Raw genomic sequence first — 26,602 nt, forward strand, 5'->3', positions numbered from 1 at the left:
AAATTCTATAATTAATCTTAATCAGGAAAATTACTAATGATGTTCCATTAATTATTTTTTAAATTTTTTCAAAAAGATTCAAATTAGCTAGTTTTCGTCTTTGTTTTTTCAGTTGGATTTTGAATTTTAAAGAGTCGAAATGGAAGATAAACTATGTTTCAAAATTTAATTCTTTTGTTGTTTTCTCCTCTTTTAAACCATTCAATTAAGTGTTTTTTTCATCATTTATTCTCTACTTTGCTTCTTATAAGTTTCAGAAAGACAATTTTAGATAAAAAAATACAACTTTTAACATTATTTTAGGATTTTTAAACACATATACCTTTTTACCTTTTAAATTCCTTCCTCTTCTTTCCTGACAATTTAAATCAATGTTCAAGTAAATTGGTTTTGTTGTAAAGAATAATAAATACATTTTAATTTAATTCTTCAATTTAGCTTCTGTTTTTCGACGAAGAATATTTCTTCATACTTATTATGATTAAAATAAAACTAAATTATTCTGGCAAATCTAGAAAATCTGTAGAATCCAATTTAAATCTTATTTCAAAGTCTTTTGAATTTCTTTTCAAATTTTTGCTCTGGAAAATCTAGAAGAAATAATGATTTGTCTTTGTTTGAAATATAGCTTGGTCCAATTTGTTATATATTCTAACAAAGTGCAGATTGGATTTTAACCTATTTAAAACATGTCATCAACATTCTATAATTAATCTTAATCAGGAAAAATTACTAATGATGTTCCATTAATTATTTTTTTTATTTTTTCCAAAAGATTCAAATTAGCTAGTTTTCCTCTTTGTTTTTTCAGTTGGATTTTGAATTTTAAAGAGTTGAAATGGAAGATAAACTATGTTTCAATTTTTTTTTTTCCCTCTTTTAAACCGATCAATTAAGTGTTTTTTTAATCATTTATTCTCTACTTTGCTTCTTATAACTTTCAGAAAGACAATTTTAGAGAAAAAATACAACCTTAAAAATGATTTTAGGATTTTTAAACACATATACCTTTTTACCTTTTAAATTCCTTCCTCTTCTTTCCTGACAATTTAAATCAATGTTCAAGTATTTTTATTTTAAAGAATAATAAATACATTTTAATTTAATTCTTCATTTTAGCTTCTGTTTTTTTGACGAAGAATATTTGTGAAATATTTCTTCAAACTTATGATTAAAATAAAAAAATAAATATTCTGGCAAATCTAGAAAATTTGTAGAATCAAATTTAAATCGTATTTCAAAGTCTTTTGAATTTATTTTCAAAATTTTGCTCTGGAAAATCTAGAAGAAATAATGATTTGTCTTTGTTAGAAATATAGCTTGGTCCAATTTGTTATATATTCTAACAAAGTGCAAATTGGATTTTAACCTATTTAAAACATGTCATCAAAATTCTATAATTAATCTTAATCAGGAAAAATTACTAATGATGTTCCAATAATTATTTTTTTTATTTTTTCCAAAAGATTCAAATTAGCTAGTTTTCCTCTTTGTTTTTTCAGTTGGATTTTGAATTTTAAAGAGTCGAAATGGAAGATAAACTATGTTTCAAAATTTAATTTTAATATATATTTTTTGTTTTCTCCTCTTTTAAACCGTTCAATTAAGTGTTTTTTTTTCATCATTTATTCTCTACTTTGCTTCTTATAACTTCCAGAAAGACAATTTTAGATTAAAAAATACAACTTTAAACATTATTTTAGGATTTTTAAACACATATACCTTTTTACCTATTAAATTCCTTCATCTTCTTTCCTGACAATTTAAATCAATGTTCAAATAATTTTTTTTTTTTTGTAAAGAATAATAAATACATTTTAATTTAATTCTTCATTTTAGCTTCTGTTTTTCGACAAGAATATTTGTGAAATATTTCTTCAAACTTATTATGATTAAAATAAATAAAAAATATTCTGGCAAATCTAGAACATCTGTAGAATCAAATACTACAAAGTCTTTTGAATTTCTTTTAAAAATGTTGTTCTGGAAAATGTAAAAGAAATAATGATTTGTCTTTGTTAGAAATATAGCTCGGTCCAATTAGTTATATATTCTAACAAAATGCAGATTGGATTTTAACCTATTTAAAACATGTCATCAAAATTCTATAATTAATCTTAATCAGGAAAAAATACTAATGATATTCCATAAATTATTTAAATTTTTTTCAAAAAAATTCAAATTAGCTAGTTGTTCTCTTTGTTTTTTCAGTTGGATTTTGAATTTTAAAGTGTCGAAATTGAAGATAAACTATGTTTCAAAAAGTAATTTTAATTTTTTTTGTTTTCTCCTCTTTTAAATCGTTCAATTAAGTGTTTTTTTCATCATTTATTCTCTACTTTGCTTCTTATAACTTTCAGAAAGACAATTTTAGATAAAAAAAATACAACCTTAAACATGATTTTAGGATTTTTAAACACATATTCCTTTTTACCTTTTAAATTCCTTCCTCTTTTTTCCTGACAATTTAAATCAATGTTCAAGTAAATTGGTTTTGTTGTAAAGAATAATAAATACATTTTAATTTAATTCTTCATTTTAGCTTCTGTTTTTCGACAAGAATATTTGTGAAATATTTCTTCAAACTTATCATGATTAAAATAAATAAAAATATTCTGGTAAATCTAAAAAATCTGTAGAATCCAATATTACAAAGTCTTTTGAATTTCTTTTACAATTTTTGTTCTGGAAAATCTAGAAGAAATAATGATTTGTCTTTGTTAGAAATATAGCTTGGTCCAATTTGTTATATATTCTAACAAAGTGCAGATTGGATTTTAACCTATTTAAAATATGTCATCAAAATTCTATAATTTATCTTAATCAGGAAAAAATACTAAGGATATTCCATAAATTCTTTTAATTTTTTTCAAAAAAGCTAGTTTTTCTCTTTGTTTTTTCAGTTGGATTTTGAATTTTAAAGAGTCGAAATTGAAGATAAACTATGTTTCAAAAAGTAATTTTCATTTTTTTCGTGTTTTCTCCTCTTTTAAATCGTTCAATTAAGTGTTTTTTCATCATTTATTCTCTACAAAAAAACCTTCCGTAAAAGGAAAATAAAATGTACGATGGAATTTCAGACAGAAATACCCATTTTTTTCTATATATAGATTTATTTATTAAAGGTAAATTGATCAAATCGTCTATTTCTGGCAATTTATTTAGGTGTGTATCAAACTGGTAGCCCTTCGCATTAATCAGTACCCAAGAAGGGTTTCAAAAAGGTTGGTGACCCCTGGTATACGGTATGTGGTACCGCTCCGGAACTCCCGGATAAATGCGGAAAGTCGATCAGTCACGGGTTTGTTCCTACAAAGGAGCGACGACAGAGCCGATTTTGCTAGAAGACTGCAGATATTTTATTTTTTTCTCACCCCTCCAAACTGAGGGCCGAGATGTAGGGGTAAAAAATGGGAATTAAAAAATGAGACGCCGCTTCTTTTGCAGTTGCATCATCAAGTTGCTGGCACGGCTGCTCTACCAACCGAGCCATACCGCCTCTGCTTTTTGCAGATGATGTGGTCCTGATGGCTTCAACTGGCCAGGATCTTCAGCTCTCACCGGACCGGTTCGCAGCCGAGTGTGAAGCGACTGGGATGGGAATCAGTACCTCCGAGTCCGAGTCCATGGATCTTGCCCGGAAAAGGGTGGAGTGCCATCTACGGGTTGGGGAGGAGATCCTGCCCCAAGTACCTCGGAGTCTTGTTCACGACTGAGGGAAGAGTGGTTTGTGAGGTCGACAGGCGGATCAATGCGGCATCTTCAGTAATGCGAACGCTGTATCGATCCCTTGTGGTGAAGAAGGAGCTGGGCCGGAAGGCAAAGCTCCCAATTTACCGGTCGATCTACAAACCCTGTTTCCATATGAGTTGGAAAATTGTGTTAGATGTAAATATAAACGGAATACAATGATTTGCAAATCCTTTTCAACCCATATTCAGTTGAATATGCTACAAAGACAACATATTTGATGTTCAAATTCATAAAAAATATTTTTTTTTGCAAATAATAATAAACTTAGAATTTCATGGCTGCAACACGTGCCAAAGTAGTTGGGAAAGGGCATGTTCACCACTGTGTTACATCACCTTTTCTTTTAACAACACTCAATAAACGTTTGGGAACTGTGGAAACTAATTGTTGAAGCTTTGAAAGTGGAATTCTTTCCCATTCTTGTTTTATGTAGAGCTTCAGTTGTTCCACAGTCCGGGGTCTCCGCTGTCCTATTTTACGCTTCATAAAGCGCCACACATTTTCCATGGAAGATAGGTCTGGACTGCAGGCGGGCCAGGAAAGTACCTGCACTCTTTTTTTACGAATCCACGCTGTTGTAACACGTGCTGAATGTGGCTTGGCATTGTCTTGCTGAAATAATCAGGGGCGTGAAAAAGTCGGCGCTTAGATGGCCGCATATGTTGTTCCAAAACCTGTATGTACCTTTCAGCATTAATGGTGCCTTCACAGATGTGTAAGTTACCCATGCCTTGGGCATTAATGCACCCCCATACCATCACAGATGCTGGCTTTTCGACTTTGCGTCTATAACAGTCTGAATGGTTTGCTTCCTCTTTGGTCCGGATGACACGATGTCGAATATTTCCAAAAACAATTTGAAATGTGGACTCGTCAGACCACAGAACACTTTTCCACTTTGCATCAGTCCTTCTTACATGATCTCGGGCCGAGAGAAGCCGGCGGCGTTTCTGGATGTTGTTGATAAATGGCTTTCTCTTTGCATAGTAGAGCTTTAACTTGCACTTAGAGATGTAGTGACGAACTGTATTTAGTGACAGTGGTTTTCTGAAGTGTTCCTGAGCCCATGTGGTGATATCCTTTAGAGATTGATGTGGGTTTTTGGAACAGTGCCGTCTGAGGGATGGAAGGTCACGGTCATTCAATGTTGGTTTCCGGCCATGCCGCTTTTGTGGAGTGATTTCTCCAGATTCTCTGAACCTTTAGATGATATTATGGAGCGTAGATGTTGAAATCCCTAAATTATTTGCAATTGCACTTTGAGAAACGTTGTTCTTAAACTGTTTGACTATTTGCTCACGCAGTTGTGGACAAAGGGGTGTACCTCGCCCCATCCTTTCTTGTGCATTTTTTGGGAAGCTGTTTTTATACCCAATCATGGCACCCACCTGTTCCCAATTAGCCTGCACACCTGTGGGATGTTCCAAATAAGTGTTGGATGAGCATTCCTCAACTTTACCAGTATTTATTGCCACCTTTCCCAACTTCTTTGTCACGTGTTGCCGGCATCAAATTCTAAAGTTAATGATTATTTGCTAAAAAAACAAACATTTATGAGTTTGAACATCAAATATGTTGTCTTTGTAGCATATTCAACTGAAAATGGGTTGAAAAGGATTTGCAAATCATTGTATTCTGTTTATATTTACATCGAACACAATTTCCCATCTCATATGGAAACGGGGTTTGTGAGACGTAACTACGCTTCCTGCTTAGAAACGTGCATAAAGTCACTTTGGGGAGCACATGGGGGGGGGGAACCGTGATCCTTTCCCAGCAACAAAGAGACAATGAAAGATTGTTTCCGCGGCGGCGTCCGAGTCACAGGAAAGGATCCGACATATGTTAGTCGCCACGTTTGAAGTGCCGAGCGTCTTTTTGTCGTCTGTGACACCTCCCTCCCACAGACAAGCTGCTCGTTCTTTTTCCCTTGTTCCTCCTTCCCCCTCACAAACGCGACCATTTGCATTCTAAAGGCGTCAAAGAAATGGTTGCTGTCACGGCGCTTGGCAGACGGCCGCCCGAAGACGCCTTGTTTACGTGACACGAACACAACACACCTGTGAGCGAACGCGAACGCTGTATCCGTCTGTCTGTCTGTCTGTTCTCCTATCTGGCGACTAACTAGCTCGTTTGGTGGAGGCTCTCCTCCGCGCTGCGTTCAAAGCCCCTGCACGACTACACCGGCAAATTGGCAGAACTGCTGTGTGCTTCTGCAGCAGCGGGAACCTCTGATGTGTCTGAAAGATCCACCGGCCAATCTTACAATACAACCTTCTTCATTCGGTAAAAAAATGTAGCTGATAAGATTTCTGACAAGAACAAGAAAGTTTGATCATGTTACACCTGTACCAGGGGTCTGGAGCCGCAAAAAATTAAAAGCTTTCTACCGTATTTCCTTGAATTGCCACTTCTCTTCTCACTCCGGCGTTTACCAAAGGCATGGGGTAAATGTAGGCCTGCGCTTGTAATTTTGAGTGTGATGTAAGGATACCATCATGAAAAGCACATTAGTATGGTCTTACCTTTACTTATAAATGAAGTCCATGCGCAGCTCCTTCTGATCAAAAGCATCAACAACGTGTTTATAGAAGTCTTCCTTATCTTTCTTCAGTTTTAAAAGTCTCTCTGTCTCGATGGCGATCTTCCTTTATTGCCTCCTGTTTCCATTAAAAAGTCCAGTTTACAAAACTGTTTTATTTTAGATATGTAATCCCCCATGTTAAAAGTGCAAGCGAGAGGAAAAAGTGAAGTGAATTATATTTATATAGCGCTTTTCTCAAGTGACTCAAAGCGCTTTACATAGTGACACCCAATATCTAAGTTACATTTAAACCAGTCTGGGTGGCACTGGGAGAAGGTGTGTAAAGTGTCTTGCCCAAGGACACAACGGCAGTAATTAGGATGGCACAAGCGGGAATCGAACCTGCAACCCTCAAGTTGCTGGCACGGCCACTCTACCAACCGAGCTATGCCGCTCCACAATTTGCTGCCATCTTGTGGTCAATGCAAGTAAATCGGATCAATGACACTTGAAAGAAGCTGGGAATAAAAGAACAGCATTAACTTATATGACCCATTCCAAACAACCTTCCTTAGTCGTGGTGCAAAAAAAGAAGAATAACTCTCTTGCTGCTTGTTGTCACTTCTTCTGCAGGAAGGATCACTAGCGCCCTCTGCCACCAGGAGGCGGGAGTCTTTTAATGACTCATATTTGACACACGCAGCTACGGTATATTAATAAGACATAGTTGCTTACTGTTGTTTTTAGCATATTCAATAGCTTGGACCTTAAATCCTATTGAATAGCTCTTAATCTTCGTCCCTTTATGCGATTTCAAATGATTGAAATCAGCCTCTCCATTTTGAAAATGATGACAGGTGAAGTGTCACTCGTGACGTGACGAGTTTGACCCGGTGGACATTCTAGGCACATGCTAATTATTTGGTGAAACGAGTTTGACCCGGCAGTAATTCTAGGCAGGCGCATACTATATACCCGGCGGCAATTCAAGGAAATACGGTAAGTGTCTATATTAGCCTACTATCAAAATGGCAACGCTGACACAAATCTTCGTTGAAATGTAAAATTTATTCTACACATTTTTATAACATTGGAGAATATTATTAAAACACAGGCTTCTCAGAGGGTGAGATAGCTCCTCTAAATGACTGACTTAGACTGGCCAAAGGTATAGATGTGTGTGTCCAACTTAAAGTAAACAGTAAGCTGTCTCCTAATGGAATCATAACAATCTTTGCAAGCTGGTTCACGTTTGCTGTGGTCTGGAACAACACGGCGCGCAAACAACTATCAGACATGCAGCCAATATTACATACAGATAACATGTCATGAGGAATGCAGATATCAATTAAATACAGAGGACACAAGTAAAGGAAATTAAATTAACTCCAATATACCTACTAATGAGGCATAATTGTGAAGTGAAGTGAATTATATTTATATAGCGCTTTTCTCAAGTGACTCAAAGCGCTTTACATAGTGACACCCAATATCTAAGTTACATTTAAACCAGTGTGGGTGGAACTGGGAGCAGGTGGGTAAAGCGTCTTGCCCAAGGACACAACGGGAGTGACTAGGATGGCACAAGCGGGAATCGAACCTGCAACCCTCAAGTTGCTGGCACGGCCACTCTACCAACCGAGCTATGCCGAATGATGCAATGTGTACAGACAGCTAGCCTAAATAGCATGTTAGCATTGATTTGCTTGCAGTAATGCATTGACTAAATATGCCTGAAAAGCACTCAACACAAGTCAATAACATCAAGGAAGTATAAAAGATTTGGTGGACGGAATGAGACAAAGAATGAGTCGCATAAATTATGTCTTTCTCTGGCATCGTTAAAGAATGTTATACATGTAAACACACTACGGTGAGTTCAAGGACTATATATATATTATATATATATATATATATATATATATATATATATATATATATATATATATATATATATATATATATATATATAATTTTATTACTTTTTAATTGTATTTTATGACTTATTTAATTTAATTTTTTTATTTCATTTTATTTTAAACTTTTATTTTTTTCTGCCATTCCCCCCCACTTGTTTATCTGTATCTCACCTTTTTTGTAAGGGGCGCCGGAAGTTGGCAGACCTGTTCTGTCTCCCTGTAATGTTTGTCTGACCTTGAATGGGATTGTGCTGAAAATTTTAATTTTCCTGAAGGAACTCTCCTGAAGGAATAAATAAAGTACTATCTATCTATCTATCTATCTATCTATCTATCTATCTATCTATCTATCTATCTATCTATCTATCTATCTATCTATCTATCTATCTATCTATCTATCTATCTATCTATCTATCTATCTATCCATCCATCCATCCATCCATCCATCCATCCATCCATCCATCCATCCATCCATCCATCCATCCATCCATCCATCCATCCATCTATATACATAATACATCTTAAAACTAAAGCCGCCTGGTGTCTGTGTCGTCATCTCCCCTTAGTCAATCAAAACAGCAATATGTTCATACAGCTAGCCTAAATAGCATGTTAGCATTGATGTTATAATCACACGTTGGGAAGACTATGTCTCCTGGCTGGCCTGGGAACGCCTCGGGATCCCCCGGGAAGAGCTGGACGAAGTGGCTGGGGAGAGGAAAGTCTGGGCTTCTCTGCTTAGGCGGCTGCCCCCGCGACCCGACCTCGGATAAGTGGAAGAAGATGGATGGATGAATGAAATTGTATTATCATTACTATTATTTTTGTATTTATTACTATTATTATTAGTTATCTTACGGTATATCAAAAACAATTTGAGCAAAATTTAATTGAAATATTGTCGGTGTGGCCCTCCAACAGTGATTTTTTTCCGGCCCCCGGTAAAAATTAATTGACCACCCCTGGATTAGAAGATATTGTCATGATCTGCTGCTCGGATCATGATATTTTCTGGTTTTGTTCCGTTTCTGTATCGTTTTCTGTTAATATTTGAGTTCCTTAGATCCTGGTGGCACTTCCTGTTTTGTTCTGTTGCCATATTTACGCATTAATGTCACCTGCCTTTTGTTTTTTACGCGACCCGCCTCGTAATGACTCTCCTTATTTAAGCCTGCCTTTTCCGTTTACTATTCCTCGCATCCTAGCCCGCCTCGTAATGATTCTCCTTATTTAAGCCTGCCTTTTCCGTTTACTATTCCTCGCATCCTAGCCCGCCTCGTAATGACTCTCCTTATTTAAGCCTGCCTTTTCCGTTTACTATTCCTCGCATCCTAGCCCGCCTCGTAATGACTCTCCTTATTTAAGCCTGCCTTTTCCGTTTACTATTCCTCGCATCCTAGTTTCTGTTCCATGCAACAGGTGACGACGCTGATTCCCGATTGTGCTAAAGAACAGTTTTAGTACTTGCTAGCCTCCGCACTATGCTTCCTTTGTTTGTTCCCTAGCTCACATGCTAGCGCTTTTAGTTCTTTCCAGCTCTCATGCTAGTTCTGTTTGTTTTGCCTTTACTGCCTTGTGGACGTTTTTCTGTTCTTAGTCTGTTCTTTAGTATACATAAATCATCATTTCTTAGCTTCAGGCTGTGTCCCAAGTCCGACTGCATATTAGAGAGAACGAACCCGTACCACGATGCCAGCTAGCCGTCACAGATATATGAGCTAATATCGGGCCGGCCTTCAGTCTCTGTTGTTGTTTACATTTCCCCATCATTCTCGTTCCAAGAAAAGCAACGTCTTAACCACAGGTAAGAAATGTGGATCATTTTGCGGCGGGGCAGCCGAAGTCCAATTAAGCAGTTCCGAACGCATCACACCCGCCGCTTCCAGCAAGGCCGACAGCTGGCAGTTGTCAAACGTCCCCTTACCTTTTATTTCGTTTTTTTTCCCCGCCCTCCCCACACCCTGAAGCAGCAGACGAGGAGGTCAAAGACGGGTAATAAACGCGCCAAACACCGTCTAGCCTCAACCTGACAATGTCTGACAAGTTTCGCTTTTTACAAAACAGCAGGCGGGCGACAAGCTCCCCGCCACGTCACGCCAAAACGTAGCGCCGCAGTCGTTCCTGACGGCTGAACATAAAAAAAAAAAAAAAAAAAAAAAATCCATCTTGTCAGTTAGAGAGGCGGGAAGTGAAGGAAGGGAAAGGGAGCGGCGCGGAGACAAAGGCGAGAAGACGAGGTGACGGGATATGGTGTTTGACAGCAGAGGGAGGGGGGGCTGGGGGGGGGCACGCCGTACCTTGTTGCATCAAGGAGCCCACTCCGAACCAGAAGCTGTTCAGGAGCGTGAAGTTGTTCTCCACCACGTCTGATCCCGGGTTGCAGGGGTGGGCGTCGTACCACTCGTACGGGCTGAACCTGACAGACAGGAAGTTCGAAAAGAAATTTTCAATTTCATCCATTTTTACTCCCCCCCCCCCCCCCCCCCCCCCCCCCCCCCCCCCCCGCCACCCCACAAGAAGTTGCAGCTTCTGACTATTTTTTTCTTTTTTTTTTTTTTAAACAACAGCAGAGAAAAGTGTTTCTCAGACGCGGAGCTATTTTGTAGTTCAGTCATGTCTGCTTTCAGCGGGAAAGTAACAAAAACTGTGGTGACAGGAAGTCAGTAAAAGTAGGAAAGAAAGCTGAATTCTGGGGAAAAACTAAACAAAAAAACCCGCAAAAACGCACTGCAGTCACACTTGTCAACCTTGAGACCTCTGAATTCCGGAAATGTGGGCGGGGTTGAGGTGGGGGCGGGGGGGCGGAGGGGGTAGCGGGTGGTGTATACGTATATTTTCAAGGATTTCTTATATATACCGTATTTCCTTGAATTGCCGCCAGGTCAAACTGGCTTCACAAAATAATTAGCGCATGCTTAGTATTACCGCCGGGTCAAACTCGTCACGTCACGAGTGACACTTCCCCTGTTATCATTTTCGAAATGGCGGAGGCTGATTTCAATACCGGTAATTTGAAATCGCATAAAGGGAAGAAGATTAAGAGCTACTCAGTAGGATATAAGGTCCAAGCTATTGAAAGAACAGTAAGCGGCTATGTTTTATTAATATACCTGTGGAGCCGACAGTCCAACAGACAGGCAGGGCACGCTGGAGCCCGGCCCAAGATGGCGGCGAGGAGACGGCGAAGGAGCGGAGAGGAGAAATGGAAGAGCGACCTGCACTGAGGTTTTGTTGAAAAATAAACAAAGTAAAACTGCTCAAGCCATGTCCTTCCTTGATGGTCCTGGGAACCCGCACCGTCCCAATACCGTAGCTACTGCGTGTGTCAAATATGAGTCATTAAATGACTAAAGCCTCCTGGTGGTAGAGGGCGCTAGTGATCCTTCTTACGACTACTTGGCTGCAGAAGAAGTGAAATGAGTGACGCAATATGTGCTGGAGGGAGGTAATAAAGGAAGATCTCCATCGAGACTTTTAAAACTGAAGAAAGATAAGGAAGACTTCTATAAACAAGTTACCGTTGCTTTTGATCAGAAGGAGCTGGCATGGACTTCATTTATAAGTAAAGGTAAGACCATAATAACGTTTTTTTTTTTTTTTTTTTTATGAAATGTGCTTTTATTGATGGTATCCTTACATCACACTCAACGTTTTACTGCTTGCCTTTGGTAAGCGCAGGAGTGAGAAGAGGTTTCAAATTATTAGCGCCCCCGGCGGCAATTCAAGGAAATACTATATAAATACATTAGGGGTGTAACAGTACACAAAAATTTCGGTTCGGTACGTACCTCGGTTTAAAGACGCGGTTCGGTTCATTTTCGGTACAGTAAGAAAACAACAAAATGTTATTTTTTGGGTTATTTCTTTACCAAATTTGCAGAATCATTCACCGAAAATATTTTTCTTAGTGGAATATTTGTTGTGAAGTAATGGGAACCTTAGATAGGTCAATAATTTATACTAACATTGATTTTTATTCAATATTATGTTTTGAGCAATGACAGTTTGAAAGAAAAAAAAACAGCTTTGTTTTATTAGTCAATGTTGCAACTTTTTCTATATTACATTTAACCTTCAAGCTTTTTTATTTCACTTTTGTTATGTTTTTGTTTATTTTAATAGTATTTTTAGACATGCCTTTAAAACATTACATGCGGGCCGCAAATGGCCTCCGGGGCACACTTTTAACACCCCTGCTATTGAATAAAAAATTAAATCTGATACATCTATGGATAAAAAGCAGAGCCTGGAGACGTATGCGCGTTTATCATAACTATCTCGCTCTCTGCCCCTCCCTCACGAATGCTGCTGCTGCACCAACAATGTGTTTTTTTTTTTTTTAACCCCTTCTTAACCCTGAACGTACATTGAAAATACACGCAACCATAACTCAAAATGCCGGACATTTGAGGCATCTAAGAAACTCCACCCGGACAGCCCCGCAAAAGAGGACATGTCCGGTGCTAGCAGCGACCGGGCTAGGATAGAAAGACCACACCTCCTCTTTTCACCGGAAATGTCCTCTTTTGCGGGGCTGTCCGGGTGGAGTTTCTTAAATACCTCAAATGTCCAGCATTTTGAGTATTGTTTACGCTACGTAATATGACTCGTTCGGTACACCTCTGCACCAAACCGAAACCCCCGTACCAAATCGGATCAATACAAGTACACGTACCGTTACACCCCTACTATCTACAAACCCTGTTTCCATATGAGTTGAGAAATTGTGTTAGATGTAAATATAAAAAGAATACAATGATTTGCAAATCCTTTTCAACCCATATTCGGTTGAATATGCTACAAAGACAACATATTTGATGTTCAAACTCATAAACATTTATTTTTGTTTTTGCAAATAATCATTAACTTTAGAATTTGATGCCAGCAAAACGTGACAAAGAAGTTGGGAAAGGTGGCAATACATACTGATAAAGTTGAGGAATGCTCATCAAACACTTATTTGGAACATCCCACAGGTGTGCAGGCTAATTGGGAACAGGTGGGTGCCATGATTGGGTATAAAAACAGCTTCCATGAAATGCTAATTAATTCACGAACAAGGATGGGGCGAGCGTCACCAATTTGTAAGCAAATTGTAGAACAGATTTAGAACAACATTTTTCAACGAGCTATTGCAAGGAATTTAGGGATTTTACCATCTACGGTACATAATATCATTAAAATGTTCAGAGAATCTGGAGAAATCACTGCACGTAAGCGATGATATTACGGACCACTGATCCCTCAGGTGGTACTGCATCAAAAACCGACATCAGTGTGTAAAGGATATCACATCATGGGCTCAGGAACACTTCATAAAACCACTGTCAGTAACTACAGTTGGTCGCCACATCTGTAAGTGCAAGTTAAAACTCTACTATGCAAAGCGAAAGCCATTTATCAACAACACCCAGGAATGCCGCCAACTTCAATGGGCCCGAGCTCATCTAAGATGGACTAATGCAAAGTGGAAAAGTGTTCTGTGGTCTGAGGAGTCCACATTTCAAATTATATTTGGAAACTGTGGACGTGGTGTCCTCCGGAAAAAGAGGAAAATAACCATCCAGATTGTTATGGGCGTAAAGTTCAAAAGCCAGCATCTGTGATGGTATGGGGGTGTATTAGTGCCCAAGGCATGGGTAACTTACACATCTGTGAAGGCACCATTAATGCTGAAAGGTACATACAGGTTTTGGAGCAACATATGTTGTCATTCAAGCAACGTTATCATGGACGCCCCTGCTTATTTCAGCAAGACAAGTGTTAAAACAGTGTAGCTTCATACAAAAAGAGTGCGGGTACTTTCCTGGCCCGCCTGCAGTCCAGACCTGTCCCCCATCAAAAATATGTGGCGCATTATGAAGCGTAAAATACGACAGCGGAGACCCCGGACTGTTGAACGACTGAAGCTCTACATAAAACAAGAATGGGAAAGAATTCCACTTTCAAAGCTTCAACAATTAGTTTCCTCAGTTCCCAAACGTTTATTGAGTGTTGTTAAAGGAAAAGGTGATGTAACACAGTGGTGAACATGCCCTTTCCCAACTACTTTGGCACGTGTTGCAGCCATGAAATTTTAAGTTAATTATTATTTGCAATAAAAGAATAAAGTTTATGAGTTTGAACATCAAATATGTTGTCTTTGTAGTGCATTCAACTGAATATGGGTTGAAAAGAATTTGTATTCCGTTTATATTTACATCTAACACAATTTCCCAACTCATGTGAAGGAACTGTAATATTGATATTTTTTTCAATCAACATATTTTGATCAGCTTAAGGAGCAAAGCTGCAAAATTCAAAGCACAATGTGTCGTTGGATGACTGAATATTCATTTATTTTGTTCATTTTGTTGATAAAATATTAATCCAAACAACACTGTGCATGAATAAACTTTTTAAAACCTACTCCAACCACACAGTCTCAATGAATGTTATCAGCAGAATGGCAGCTATCAGATAGTTGTTGATCATCCTCCATGGACGTGTGATCCAAGGGCGTGAAATGTCACATCAGAGATGCTGAAGAACAAATCCATAAAGTATGCATCCAACAATCCGCTGCCATTTTAGTCGCTGTAAACGCCACAAGCATTTATTGCACATTGAGCCATTTACAGGAGGCAGGTGCTGAGATAAAACCTCCTAAATGTCACGCCTTTAAAAGTTATTTGGGTAAATATGAAGAATCACACGCCACCTGCCTTCTCTACTTCTCTCCTGGAAATGTATCCGATGCCCTTTTTGTCCTTTTTGGGGGCGGGGGGTGAATAATAGCTTTAATGCGGGGGATGTGCGGAAAGTAGATCATGTCAGTTCTCATTTGGAAGGGATGGAACTGACTGGGAAGTATTTTATCCAGCAGAAAGTGCAGCCGCACGTCAAAGTGATGACACGCCAACCATGCTGATTAAAACAAATATGCAAACGTCTTTAAGAGTACAAATAATAAGTTACAAACCCCGTTTCCATATGAGTTGGGAAATTGTGTTAGATGTAAATATAAACAGAATACAATGATTTGCAAATCCTTTTCAACCCATATTCAGTTGAATATGCTACAAAGACAACATAAACTTTATTTTTTATTTTTTTGCAAATAAGAATTAAGTTAGAATTTCATGGCTGCAACACGTGCCAAAGTGAAGTGAAGTGAAGTGAACCATATTTATACAGCGCTTTTCTCCAGCGACCCAAAGCGCTCCACACAGTGAAACCCAACATCCAAGCCACATCTAAACCAGTGTGGGTGGCCCTGGGAGCAAGCGGGCAAAGCGTCCCGCCCAAGGACACAACGGCAGCGACCAGGACGGCGGAAGCGGGAACCGAACCCGCAACCCCCAAATCGCTGGCACGGCCACTCTACCAACCGAGCTATACCGCCCCGACATTATATGCTCCTAGTCTGTGGAACGCTCTCCCTGACCACCTGAGGGCACCTCAGACTGTGGATGCTTTTAAAAAAGGCTGAAAAACCCATCTTTTTAAAAAAGCCTTTCTATAGACATGCATGCTGGTTGTAGCCTTTGGGCTGTTTCTAGTATTATATATTTTTTATTTTTATTATTACTATTTTTTTACACTGTGGCACTTTGAGGTTTGCTCAACGTAAAGTGATGTTTACAAAAAATCATCTATTATTATTACTATTATTATAAAGTAGTTGGGAAAGGGCATGTTCACCACTGTGTTACATCACCTTTTCCTTTAAAAACACTCAATAAACGTTTGGGAACTGAGGAAACTAATTGTTGAAGCTTTGAAAGTGGAATTCTTTCCCATTCTTGTTTTATGTAGAGCTTCAGTCGTTCAAGAGTCCGGGGTCTCCGCTGTCGTATTTTACGCTTCATAATGCGCCACACATTTTCCATGGGAGACAGGTCTGGACTGCAGGCGGGCCAGGAAAGTACCCGCACTCTTTTTTTACGAAGCCACGCTGTTGTAACCAGGCTGAATGTGGCTTGGCATTGTCTTGCTGAAATAAGCAGGGGCGTCCATGAAAAAAGATGGCACTTAGATGGCAGCATATGTTGTTCCAAAATCTTGAGAAGCTGTTTTTATACCCAATCATGGCACCCACCTGTTCCCAATTAGCCTGCACACCTGTGGGATGTTCCAAATAAGTGTTTGATGAGCATTCCTCAACTTTCTCAGTATTTATTGCCACCTTTCCCAACTTCTTTGTCACGTGTTGCTGGTATCAATTTCTAAAGTTAATGATTATTGCATTGAACATCAAATATCTTGTCTTTGTAGCATATTCAACTGAATATGGGTTGAAAATGATTTGCAAATCATTGTATTCCGTTTATATTTACATCTAACACGATTTCCCAACTCATATGGAAACTGAGTTTGTATTTCTCGTGCGTTTACAGAGGCTTTGTCACGGTTTACCTGACACATGAAACGTGCCGATTTTGGGAGGGTGCACGATCCACTTGAGCCGGAAGATGGCAGTGGAATGTTGAATGTCCAAAAATGTGTTTTGGGGCAATTCCAACTTTGACCGAATTGCATTCGCTATGTAGAGCGCTTTCCATCATTTTCTGCGGACTGCATTGCAAAATGACCAAACGGGCAGTTGGGACTGCATCTAAGCGAACTCAAAAGCAATTTTGAGAGTTAATGCCTGGAATATAAATTTTCAAATTTTCTCCAAAGTGTGTTCCCATATATCTTCTGCCTAATAGCACTTAGCGTATTTCCTTGAATTGCCGCCGGGGCACTAATTATTTTAAAACCTCTTCTCACTCCGACGTCTACCAAAGACATGCGCTAAATTTAGGCCTGCACTTATAAATTTGAGTGTGATGTAAGGATACCATTATGAAAAGCACATTTAATAAAAAAAAACTTATTATGGTCTTACCTTTACTTATAAATGAAGTCCATGCGCAGCTCCTTCTGATCAAAAGCATCGATAACTTGTTTATAGAAGTCTTCCTTATCTTTCTTCAGTTTTAAAAGTCTCTCTGTCTTGATAGAAATCTTCCTTTATTACCTCCTGCTTCGATTGAAAGTCCAGTTTAGAAAACTGTTTTATTTTAGATATGTCATCCTCCATGTTAAAAGTGCAAGCGAGAGGAAAAAATAAACGATCGCTGCTCACTCTTGCTGCTTGTTGTCACTTCTTCTGCAGCCGAGTAGTCGCAAGAAGGATCACTTGCGCCCTCTAACACCAGGAGGCGGGAGTCATTTAATGACTCATATTTGACACACGCAGCTACGGTATATTAATAAAACATAGCTGTTTACTGTTCTTTTTAAGCATATTCAATAGCTTGGACCTTAAATCCTACTGAATAGCTCTTAATCTTCTTCCCTTTATGCGATTTCAAATGATTGTAATCAGCCTCCTCCATTTTAAAAAGGATGAGAGGTGAAGTATCACTGGTGACGTGACGAGTTTGACCCTGTGGAAATTCTAGGCAGGCGCATACTATATACCCAATTCAAGGAAAAACGGTAGTTATGCAACAAAATGTGTATTTTAGCCTTTTTGCATTGATGTTTTGCTCGCTCAATATGAGTGAAGTGAATTATATTTATATAGCGCTTTTCTCTAGTGACTCAAAGCACTTTTACATAGTGAAACCCAATATTTAAGTTACATTTAAAGCAGTGTGGGTGACACTGGGAGCAGGTGGGTCAAGTGTCTTGCCCAAGGACACAACGGCAGTGACTAGGATGGCGGAAGCGGGAATCGAACCTGGAACCTTAAAGTTGCTGGCACGGCCTCTCTACCAACTGAGCTATGCCAGTATTAAAAGTATCGATATTTTGATTTAAGAATTGATATCAGGGCACAAAGATCTGGTATCGACGGTATCGATATATCAGTATGGATCCGCACATGATTAGCGTTTGCTGGACTATAAAATGGGAATATATCTTCTAGCAATGACTGCATGTGTCCACAGATTTTTTTTGCAAAAATTGGCTTTGAAAAGACAGCCCCACAACATCCAGAGCCTCAAGGAACTCCGGGCGGATACTGTACATATTTTAATTGTCATTTGAAATATTACAATGTACAGTAGGTCTGTAGCGTCTTTGTCACCATGTTTTGAGGAGGAATTGATGGATATTTCCTTAAGTAATGCCACGTTTTTGTATTTTCTCCCATTCCCCTGAGTCCTCCTCGGATTTAAGACACAATCTCAATTGTGTCAGCCCGGAGCCAAAGTGTTTTCTCGCTGCCTCCTCACGGATTCACAAGACGCACTTTGAGCTCGCCGGGATGGCCTCCTGCCCACCTGAGATCACGTTTATTTTTATTTTTTTTTACTTAAGCCGGCGCCGAGCCCTCTCCACCGCTTGCCGCTAATGAGCCTGTAAGGACGGCAGCTGGTTGCACTCGACCGTCATCCTCGTTTTTTCCCCCCCTTACTAGCGCCACTTTGCATGAAAAGCAGCAGGAAGTGCGGAAAAAATGGCATTCAGCATATTCGGCTCAGACAATCAGAGCACTTGTCTGATCCCGGTGTAATTTGCTGATTTATTGCTGCTGTTTTTTGTTTTTTTTAATGCAAGAGCCCTAATTGCTTCATCCAACATGTTTTATCTTCAGGTGTGTATCTACATCACCCCTGTTCGGTAAAACTGGGGACCATGTACCACTATTAACTATAGACAATAACACGCTGAATATTAACAACGTATGAACATCGCTCCTCTTTTATGTGGGATTTACAATATTAACTACGAATAATAAAACACTGAATATTAAAAAACATATGAACATCACTCCTCATCTCTTAATTTGCTGATTTATTGCTGCTGTTTTTTGTTTTTTTTAATGCAAGAGTCCTAATTGATTCATCCCACATGTTTCATCTTCAGGTGTGTATCCACTTCACCCCTGTTCGGTAAAACTGGGGACCATGTACCACTATTAACTATGGACAATAAAACGCTGAATATTAACAACGTATGAACATCGCTCCTCTTTTATGTGGGATTTACAATATTAACTACGAATAATAAAACACTGAATATTAAAACACATATGAACATTACTCCTCATCTCTTAATTTGCTGATTTATTGCTGCTGTTTTTTGTTTTTTTTTTAAAGCAAGAGCCCTAATTGCTTCATCCAACATGTTTCATCTTCAGGTGTGTATCCACTTCACCCCTGTTCGGTAAAACTGGGGACCATGTACCACTATTAACTATGGACAATAAAACGCTGAATATTAACAACGTATAAACATCGCTCCTCTTTTATGTGGGATTTACAATATTAACTACGAATAATAAAACACTGAATATTAACAATATATGAACATCACTCCTCATCTTTTGTGGGATTTACAATATTAAATATGAACAATAAAACGCTGAATATTAACAACATATGAACATCGCTCCTCTTTTATGTGGGATTTACATCATTGCCTATGGACAATAAAACACTGAATATTAACAACATATGGACATTTATCCTCTTTTATGTGAGATTTACAATATTAACTACGTACAAGAAAGTCCCATTTGGCCCATATGTCCAACTCAGCCTTTTTTTTAAAATTTTATTTAAAAATGTCATGTTTTGATTATTAACTCCATTATTTAATGATTTAATTAATTAATTAAACTTAACATGAGTATTTAAATATCTATTTAATTTTGTCCCATTTGGCCCTTTTGTCCAACTCAGCCTTTTTTACTTATTTAATAATTTCATGATTTATTTATTAATTCTAATATTTAATAATTTAATTAATTAATGACACTTAACCTAATTATCAAAAGATGTATTTCCTTTTCTCCCATTTGGCCCTTTTGTCAAACTCAGTTTTTTTTTTCATTTATTTTGTTTTTTATTTGATAATTTCATGATTTAATTATGAATTCCATTTTTAATGATTTCAGTAATTAATGAAACTTTAGGTAATTATTAAATGATTTATTTAATTTTGTGCCATTTGTCCCTTTTTCAATGTTTTTATTTATTATTCATTTAATATTATCATGATATAATTATTAATTCCATTATTTAATGATTTAATTAATTATTGGCACTTAAAGTAATTGTTAAAATATTTTTTGAATTTTGTCCTGTTCGGCCCTTTTGTCCAACTTAGCTTTTTTTAAATTTAATTATTATTATCATTTTTAATTTTTTATTTATTTAATAATTTCATGATTTAATTATTGATTCCATAATTTAATGATATGGTTAATTAATTAAGGACACTTAACATCATTATTAATACATTTATTTATTTATTTAATTTTTTTCCCATTTGGCCCTTTTGCCCAACTCAGCCTTTTTATTATTATTATTATTATTATTATTTTATTTTTTTTAATTTAATAATTTCATGATTTAATTATTAATTTCATTATTTAATAATTTGATTGATTAATGACACTTAACGTAATTTTTATAATATGTATTTAATGTTGTCCCATTTGGCCTTTTTTTCAACCCAGCATTTTTTATTTATTTATTTATTAAATAATGTCATGATTTAATTCGTAATTCCATCATTCAATGATTTAACTAATTAATGGCAGTTAATGTAATTATTTAAATATCTATTTAATTTTGTCTATTTGTCCAACTCAGCTTTTTTTTAAATGTAATAATTTCATGATTTAGTTATTAATTCCATTATTAAATGATTTAATTAATTAATGACACTTAACGTAATTATTAAAATATTTAATTTTGTATGATTTGGCCCTTTTGTCCAACTCAACATTTTTATTTATTTATTTATTTTGTATTTATTTAATAATTTCATGATTTAATTATTAATTCCATTATTTAATGTTTTAATCAATTAATGACACTTAGTGTAATTATTAAAATATTTCTGTAATTTTGTCCCATTTGGCCCTTCCGTCCAACTCAGCCTTATTTTTTTAAATGTATTTAATAATTTCAGGATTTAATGATTAATTCCATGACTTAATGATTTAATCAATAAATGCCACTTAACATAATTATTACAATATTTATTTAATTTCGTCCCATTCGGCCATTTTGTCCACCTCAGTCTTTTTTTATGTATTTATTTATTTATGTTTTATTTATTTAATAATTTCATGATTTAATAATTCCATGATTTAATGATTTAATTAATTAATGACACTTAACATAATTGTTAAAATATTCATTTAATTTTGTCCCATTTGGACTTTTTGTCCAACTCAGGCTTTTTTTTAATTTCATGATTTAATTATTAATTTTGTTATTTCATTATTCAATTAATTAATGACACTTAATGTAATTATTAAAAGATGTATTTAAAATAAGTCCAATTTGGCCCTTTTGTCCAACCTAGCCTTTTAAAAAAAAAGTATTTATTAATGTCATGATATAATTAGTAAATCCATTTTTTAATAATTTAATTAATTAATGGCACTTAACGTAATTATTTACATATCTATTTGATTTTGTCCCATTTGTCCAACTCAGCCTTTTTTTAAATTTAATACTTTCATGAATTATTAATTCCATGATTTAATTAATTAATTAACCTTAACATAATTGTCAAAATATTTATTTAATTTTGTCCCATTTGGACCTTTTGTCCAACTCAGCCTTTTTTTTAATGTTGTGATTTGATTATTAATTTAATTTTTTCATTATTTAATTAATTAACCACACTCAACGTAATTATTAAAATATTTACTTAAAGTTGTCATATTGGGCCCTTTTCTGCAACTCAGCCTTTTTTTTTAAATGCATTTATTTATTTATGTTTTATTTATTTAATATTTTCATGATTTAATTACTAATTCCATTATTTAGTGATGTAATTAATTGATGACACTTAACGTAATTATCCATCCATCCATCCATCTTCTTCCGCTTCTCCGAGGTCGGGTCGCGGGGGCAACATTATTTAATAATGGCCAAATGGGACAAAATTAAATGCATATTTTAATAATTATGTTAAGTGGCATTTAGTAATTAAATCATTAAGTCATGGAATTAATTATTAAATCCTGAAATTATTAAATACATAAAAAAAAAAAGGCTGAGTTGGACAAAAGGGCCAAATGGGACAAAATTACAGAAATATTTTAATAATTACACTAAGTGTCATTAATTAATTAAATCATTAAATAATGGAATTAATAATTAAATCATGAATCATGTGGGGCGGTATAGCTCGGTTGGTAGAGTGGCCGTGCCAGCAACTTGAGGGTTGCAGGTTCGATTCCCGCTTCCGCCATCCTAGTCACTGCCGTTGTGTCCTTGGGCAAGACACTTTACCCACCTGCTCCCAGTGCCACCCACACTGGTTTAAATGTAACTTAGATATTGGGTTTCACTATGTAAAGCGCTTTGAGTCACTAGAGAAAAGCGCTATATAAATATAATTCACAAATTATTAAATAAATACAAAAAAAATAAATCAATAAAAAAGTTGAGTTGGATAAAAGGGCCAAATCAGACAAAATTTAATATTTTAATAATTACTTTACGTGTCATTAATTAATTAAATCATTTAATAATGGAATAATAACTAAATCATGAAATTATTACATTTTTTAAAAATGCTGAGTTGGAAAAATGGACACAATTTATTTAATATTTTCATGATTGAATTACTAATTCCATTATTTAGTGATGTAATTAATTAATGACACTTAACGCAATTATCCATCCATCCATCCATCTTCTTCCGCTTATCCGAGGTCGGGTGGCGGGGGCAACAGCCTAAGCAGGGAAACCCAGACTTCCCTCTCCCCAGCCACTTCGTCTAGCTCTTCCCGGGGGATCCCGAGGCGTTCCCAGGCCAGCCGGGAGACATAGTCTTCCCAACGTGTCCTGGGTCTTTTATTAAAATATTTATTTAATTTTGTCCCATTTTTTCATTTTTATTTATTAATTTTTTTGGGTCCTGTCCGGCTTCCCAAGCAAATCATATAGCAGATGTGGATGCCAGGCCCTCAGTCTCCTTGAAGGTTGATCATCCGTTTTGACTTCTTCTACTAAAGATGCTGGACACTGAAACGAGACTTTCCAACTCGACTGGAGTCCCCCCCCACCTCCTCCCCACCACCGCCCGCGGCGGCGTACATAAAACATAGACCGCCGCTCGCACAGCGTGCCGCCGCCAGCCCGTGCGCTGGACTCACAGCCCGCGGTGAAAACAGAGCAAATGACCACGTGTGAGCGGCCGGCCGCACGGGTGGTGGGTTTTTACCTTGCGATGACAAAGAGGACGCAGCTGACCCCCAGGTAGGCCAGCAGGATGTAGATCCAAATGTCGGGGGTCATGGGGTTGAGGAAGGAGAAGAAGCCGTTGTTGGTGGAGTTGGGCTTGCGGTACAGGATGCTGATGCCCATGCTCATGAAGGGCTTGGTGAAGTCCACCACCTTCTCCCGCATGTAGGTGATGGTGAGGGGGGCTACTGACAGGTCTGCCCTCTGGGGGAAGGAAAAAGACCGATTTATTTCAGTAGGTTTCGGTCAAAAATGTTATCTTTCAAAGACGGTTACTAGTATAGTATTGCGGTACCAACGAATCAAAAACGGTACCATACCCTGTTTGAAAAGTGCCGGTTGCCAATTTTTCGTCGTGACATGCAGAGGAGCATGTTCGGCAGCGCACGCACACGGAGTACTTACAAGCAGACACAGTGTGCAGAGAGAAAAAAGAGAGAACGGACGCATTTTGGCTTAAAAAGTAAAGATATGGTGAAGTTATAACACTGAAACGCCCTCAGGTGAAGGTGCTTTAAAACATGGCTAGGTAGTGTTGCGTTTGGACCAGATGTTCCTCAGAGGGAATTTAAGCTGCTGGTCGATCTCAAGTTCTTTTTATGACACATAAGCTGATTTTAAATGATAACCCAGAACAGAATAGGTATTTTGCAATTTATTCCAAAGCTGTACTACGAATCAAAAATGGTATTATACTCTGTTTGAAAAGTAACGGTTCCCAATTTTTCGCCGTGACATGCAGAGGAGCATGTTCGGCAGCGCACGCACACAGAGTACTCACAAGCAGACACAGTGTGTAGACAGAAAAATGAGAGAACGGACGCATTTTGGCTTGAAAAGTAAAGATAAAGGTGACGTTATAACGCTGAAACGCCCTCAGGAAAAGGTGCTTTAAAACGTGGGTAGGGAGTGTTGCGTTTGGACCAGATGTTCCTCCAAGGAAATTTAAGTTGCTGGTCAATCCCAAGTTCTTTTGATGACACATAAGCTGATTTTAAATTACAACTCAGAACAGAATAGGTATTTTGCAATTTATTCCAAAGCTGTACTACGAATCAAAAATGGTATTATACTCTGTTTGAAAAGTACCGGTTCCCAATTTTTTGTCGTGACATGCAGAGGAATAGAATAGAATAGAATAAAATTGACTTTATTGTCATTATATTTGCATATAACGAGATTAAAGAGTCCAATTTAAGGTGCGGTTGTGGGAACAAATATGGGGTAAAATTAATAGAGCATGTTCGGCAGCGCACGCACACAGAGTACTCACAAGCAGACACAGTGTGTAGACAGAAAAATGAGAGAACGGACACATTTTGGCTTAAAAAGTAGGGATATGGTGAAGTTATAACGCTGAAACGCCCTCAGGAAAAGGTGCTTTAAAACATGGCTAGGTAGTGTTGCGTTTGGACCAGATGTTCCTCCGAGGGAATTTAAGTTGCGGGTCAATCCCAAGTTTTTTTGATGACACATAGGCTGATTTAAAATAATAACCCAGAACAAAATAGGTATTTTGCAATTTATTCCAAAGCTGTACTAACGAATCAAAAATGGTACTTTACCCTGTTTGAAAAGTAGCGGTTGCCAATTTTTCGTCGTGACATGCAGAGGAGCATGTTCGGCAGCGCACGCACACGGAGTACTTACAAGCAGACACAGTGTGTACACAGAAAAAAGAGAGAACGGACACATTTTGGCTTAAAAAGTAAAGATAAAGGTGACGTTATAACGCTGAAACGCCCTCAGGAAAAGGTGCTTTAAAACATGGCTAGGGAGTGTTGCGTTTGGACCAGATGTTCCTCCGAGGGAATTTAAATTGCTGGTCGATCCCAAGTTCTTTTGATGACACATAAACTGATTTTAAATTATAACTCAGAACAGAATAGGTATTTTGCAATTTATTCCAAAGCTGTACTAACGAATCAAAAACGGTATTATACTCTGTTTGAAAAGTACCGGTTCCCAATTTTTTGTCGTGACATGCAGAGGAATAGAATAGAATAGAATAGACTTTATTGTCATTATATTTGCATATAACGAGATTAAAGACTCCAATTTAAGGTGCGGGTGTGGGAACAAATATGGGGTAAAATAAATAGAGCATGTTGCTGGTCAATCCCAAGTTCTTTTGATGACACATAAACTGATTTTAAATTATAACTCAGAACAGAATAGGTATTTTGCAATTCATTCCAAAGCTGTACTACGAATCACAAATGGTATTATACTCTGTTTAAAAAGTACCGGTTCCCAATTTTTCGTCGTGACATGCAGAGGAGCATGTTCAGCAGCACACACACACAGAGAACTTACAAGCAGACACAGTGTGCAGACAGAAAAAGGAGAGAATGGACGCATTTTGGCTTAAAAAGTAAAGATAAAGGTGACGTTATAACGCTGAAACGCCCTCAGGAAGAAGTGCTTTAAAACGTGGCTAGGTAGTGTTGCGTTTGGACCAGATGTTCCTCCGAGGGAATTTAAGTTGCTGGTCAATCTCAAGTTCTTTTGCTGACACATAAACTGATTTAAAATTATAACCCAGAACAGAATATGTATTTTGCAATTTATTCCAAAGCTGTACTAACGAATCAAAAATGGTACTTTACCCTGTTTGAAAAGTAGCGGTTCCCAATTTTTCGTCGTGACATGCAGAGGAGCATGTTCGGCAGCGCACGCACACAGAGTACTTACAAGCAGACACAGTGTGCAGAGAGAAAAAAGAGAGAACGGACGCATTTTGGCTTAAAAAGTAAAGATATGGTGAAGTTATAACATTGAAACGCCCTCAGGAAGAAGTGCTTTAAAACGTGGCAAGGGAGTGTTGCGTTTGGACCAGATGTTCCTCCGAGGGAATTTAAGTTGCTGGTCAATCCCAAGTTCTTTTGATGACACATAAGCTGATTTAAAATGATAACCCAGAACAGAATAGGTATTTTGCAATTTATTCCAAAGCTGTACTACGAATCAAAAATGGTATTATACTCTGTGTGAAAAGTACCGGTTCCCAATTTTTTGTCGTGACATGCAGAGGAATAGAATAGAATAGAATAGACTTTATTGTCTCATTATATTTGCATACAACGAGATTAAAGACTACAACTTAAGGTGCGGTTGTGGGAACAATTATGGGGTAAAATAAATAGAGCATGTTCGGCAGCGCACGCACACAGAGAACTTACAAGCAGACACAGTGTGCAGACAGAAAAAGG

General features: G+C 37.3%; 1 protein-coding gene across 1 annotated transcript in view; it reads right to left on the reverse strand.

Annotated features, from left to right (window-relative positions):
* grik3 (glutamate ionotropic receptor kainate type subunit 3) overlaps nucleotides 1-26,602 on the reverse strand; it is a 339,056-nt gene that overhangs the window by 26,048 nt on the left and 286,406 nt on the right. Inside the window, exons 11-12 of the mRNA XM_061915139.1 lie at nucleotides 23,371-23,594; nucleotides 10,494-10,612 (exon numbers count right to left, since the gene is read on the reverse strand). Coding sequence (XP_061771123.1) covers nucleotides 10,494-10,612; nucleotides 23,371-23,594 — 343 coding nt within the window. The remainder of the gene's footprint in view (nucleotides 1-10,493; nucleotides 10,613-23,370; nucleotides 23,595-26,602) is intronic.

This window comes from Nerophis ophidion, linkage group LG11, assembly GCF_033978795.1.
Source record: "Nerophis ophidion isolate RoL-2023_Sa linkage group LG11, RoL_Noph_v1.0, whole genome shotgun sequence".
Classification (NCBI taxonomy): Eukaryota; Metazoa; Chordata; class Actinopteri; order Syngnathiformes; family Syngnathidae; genus Nerophis; species Nerophis ophidion.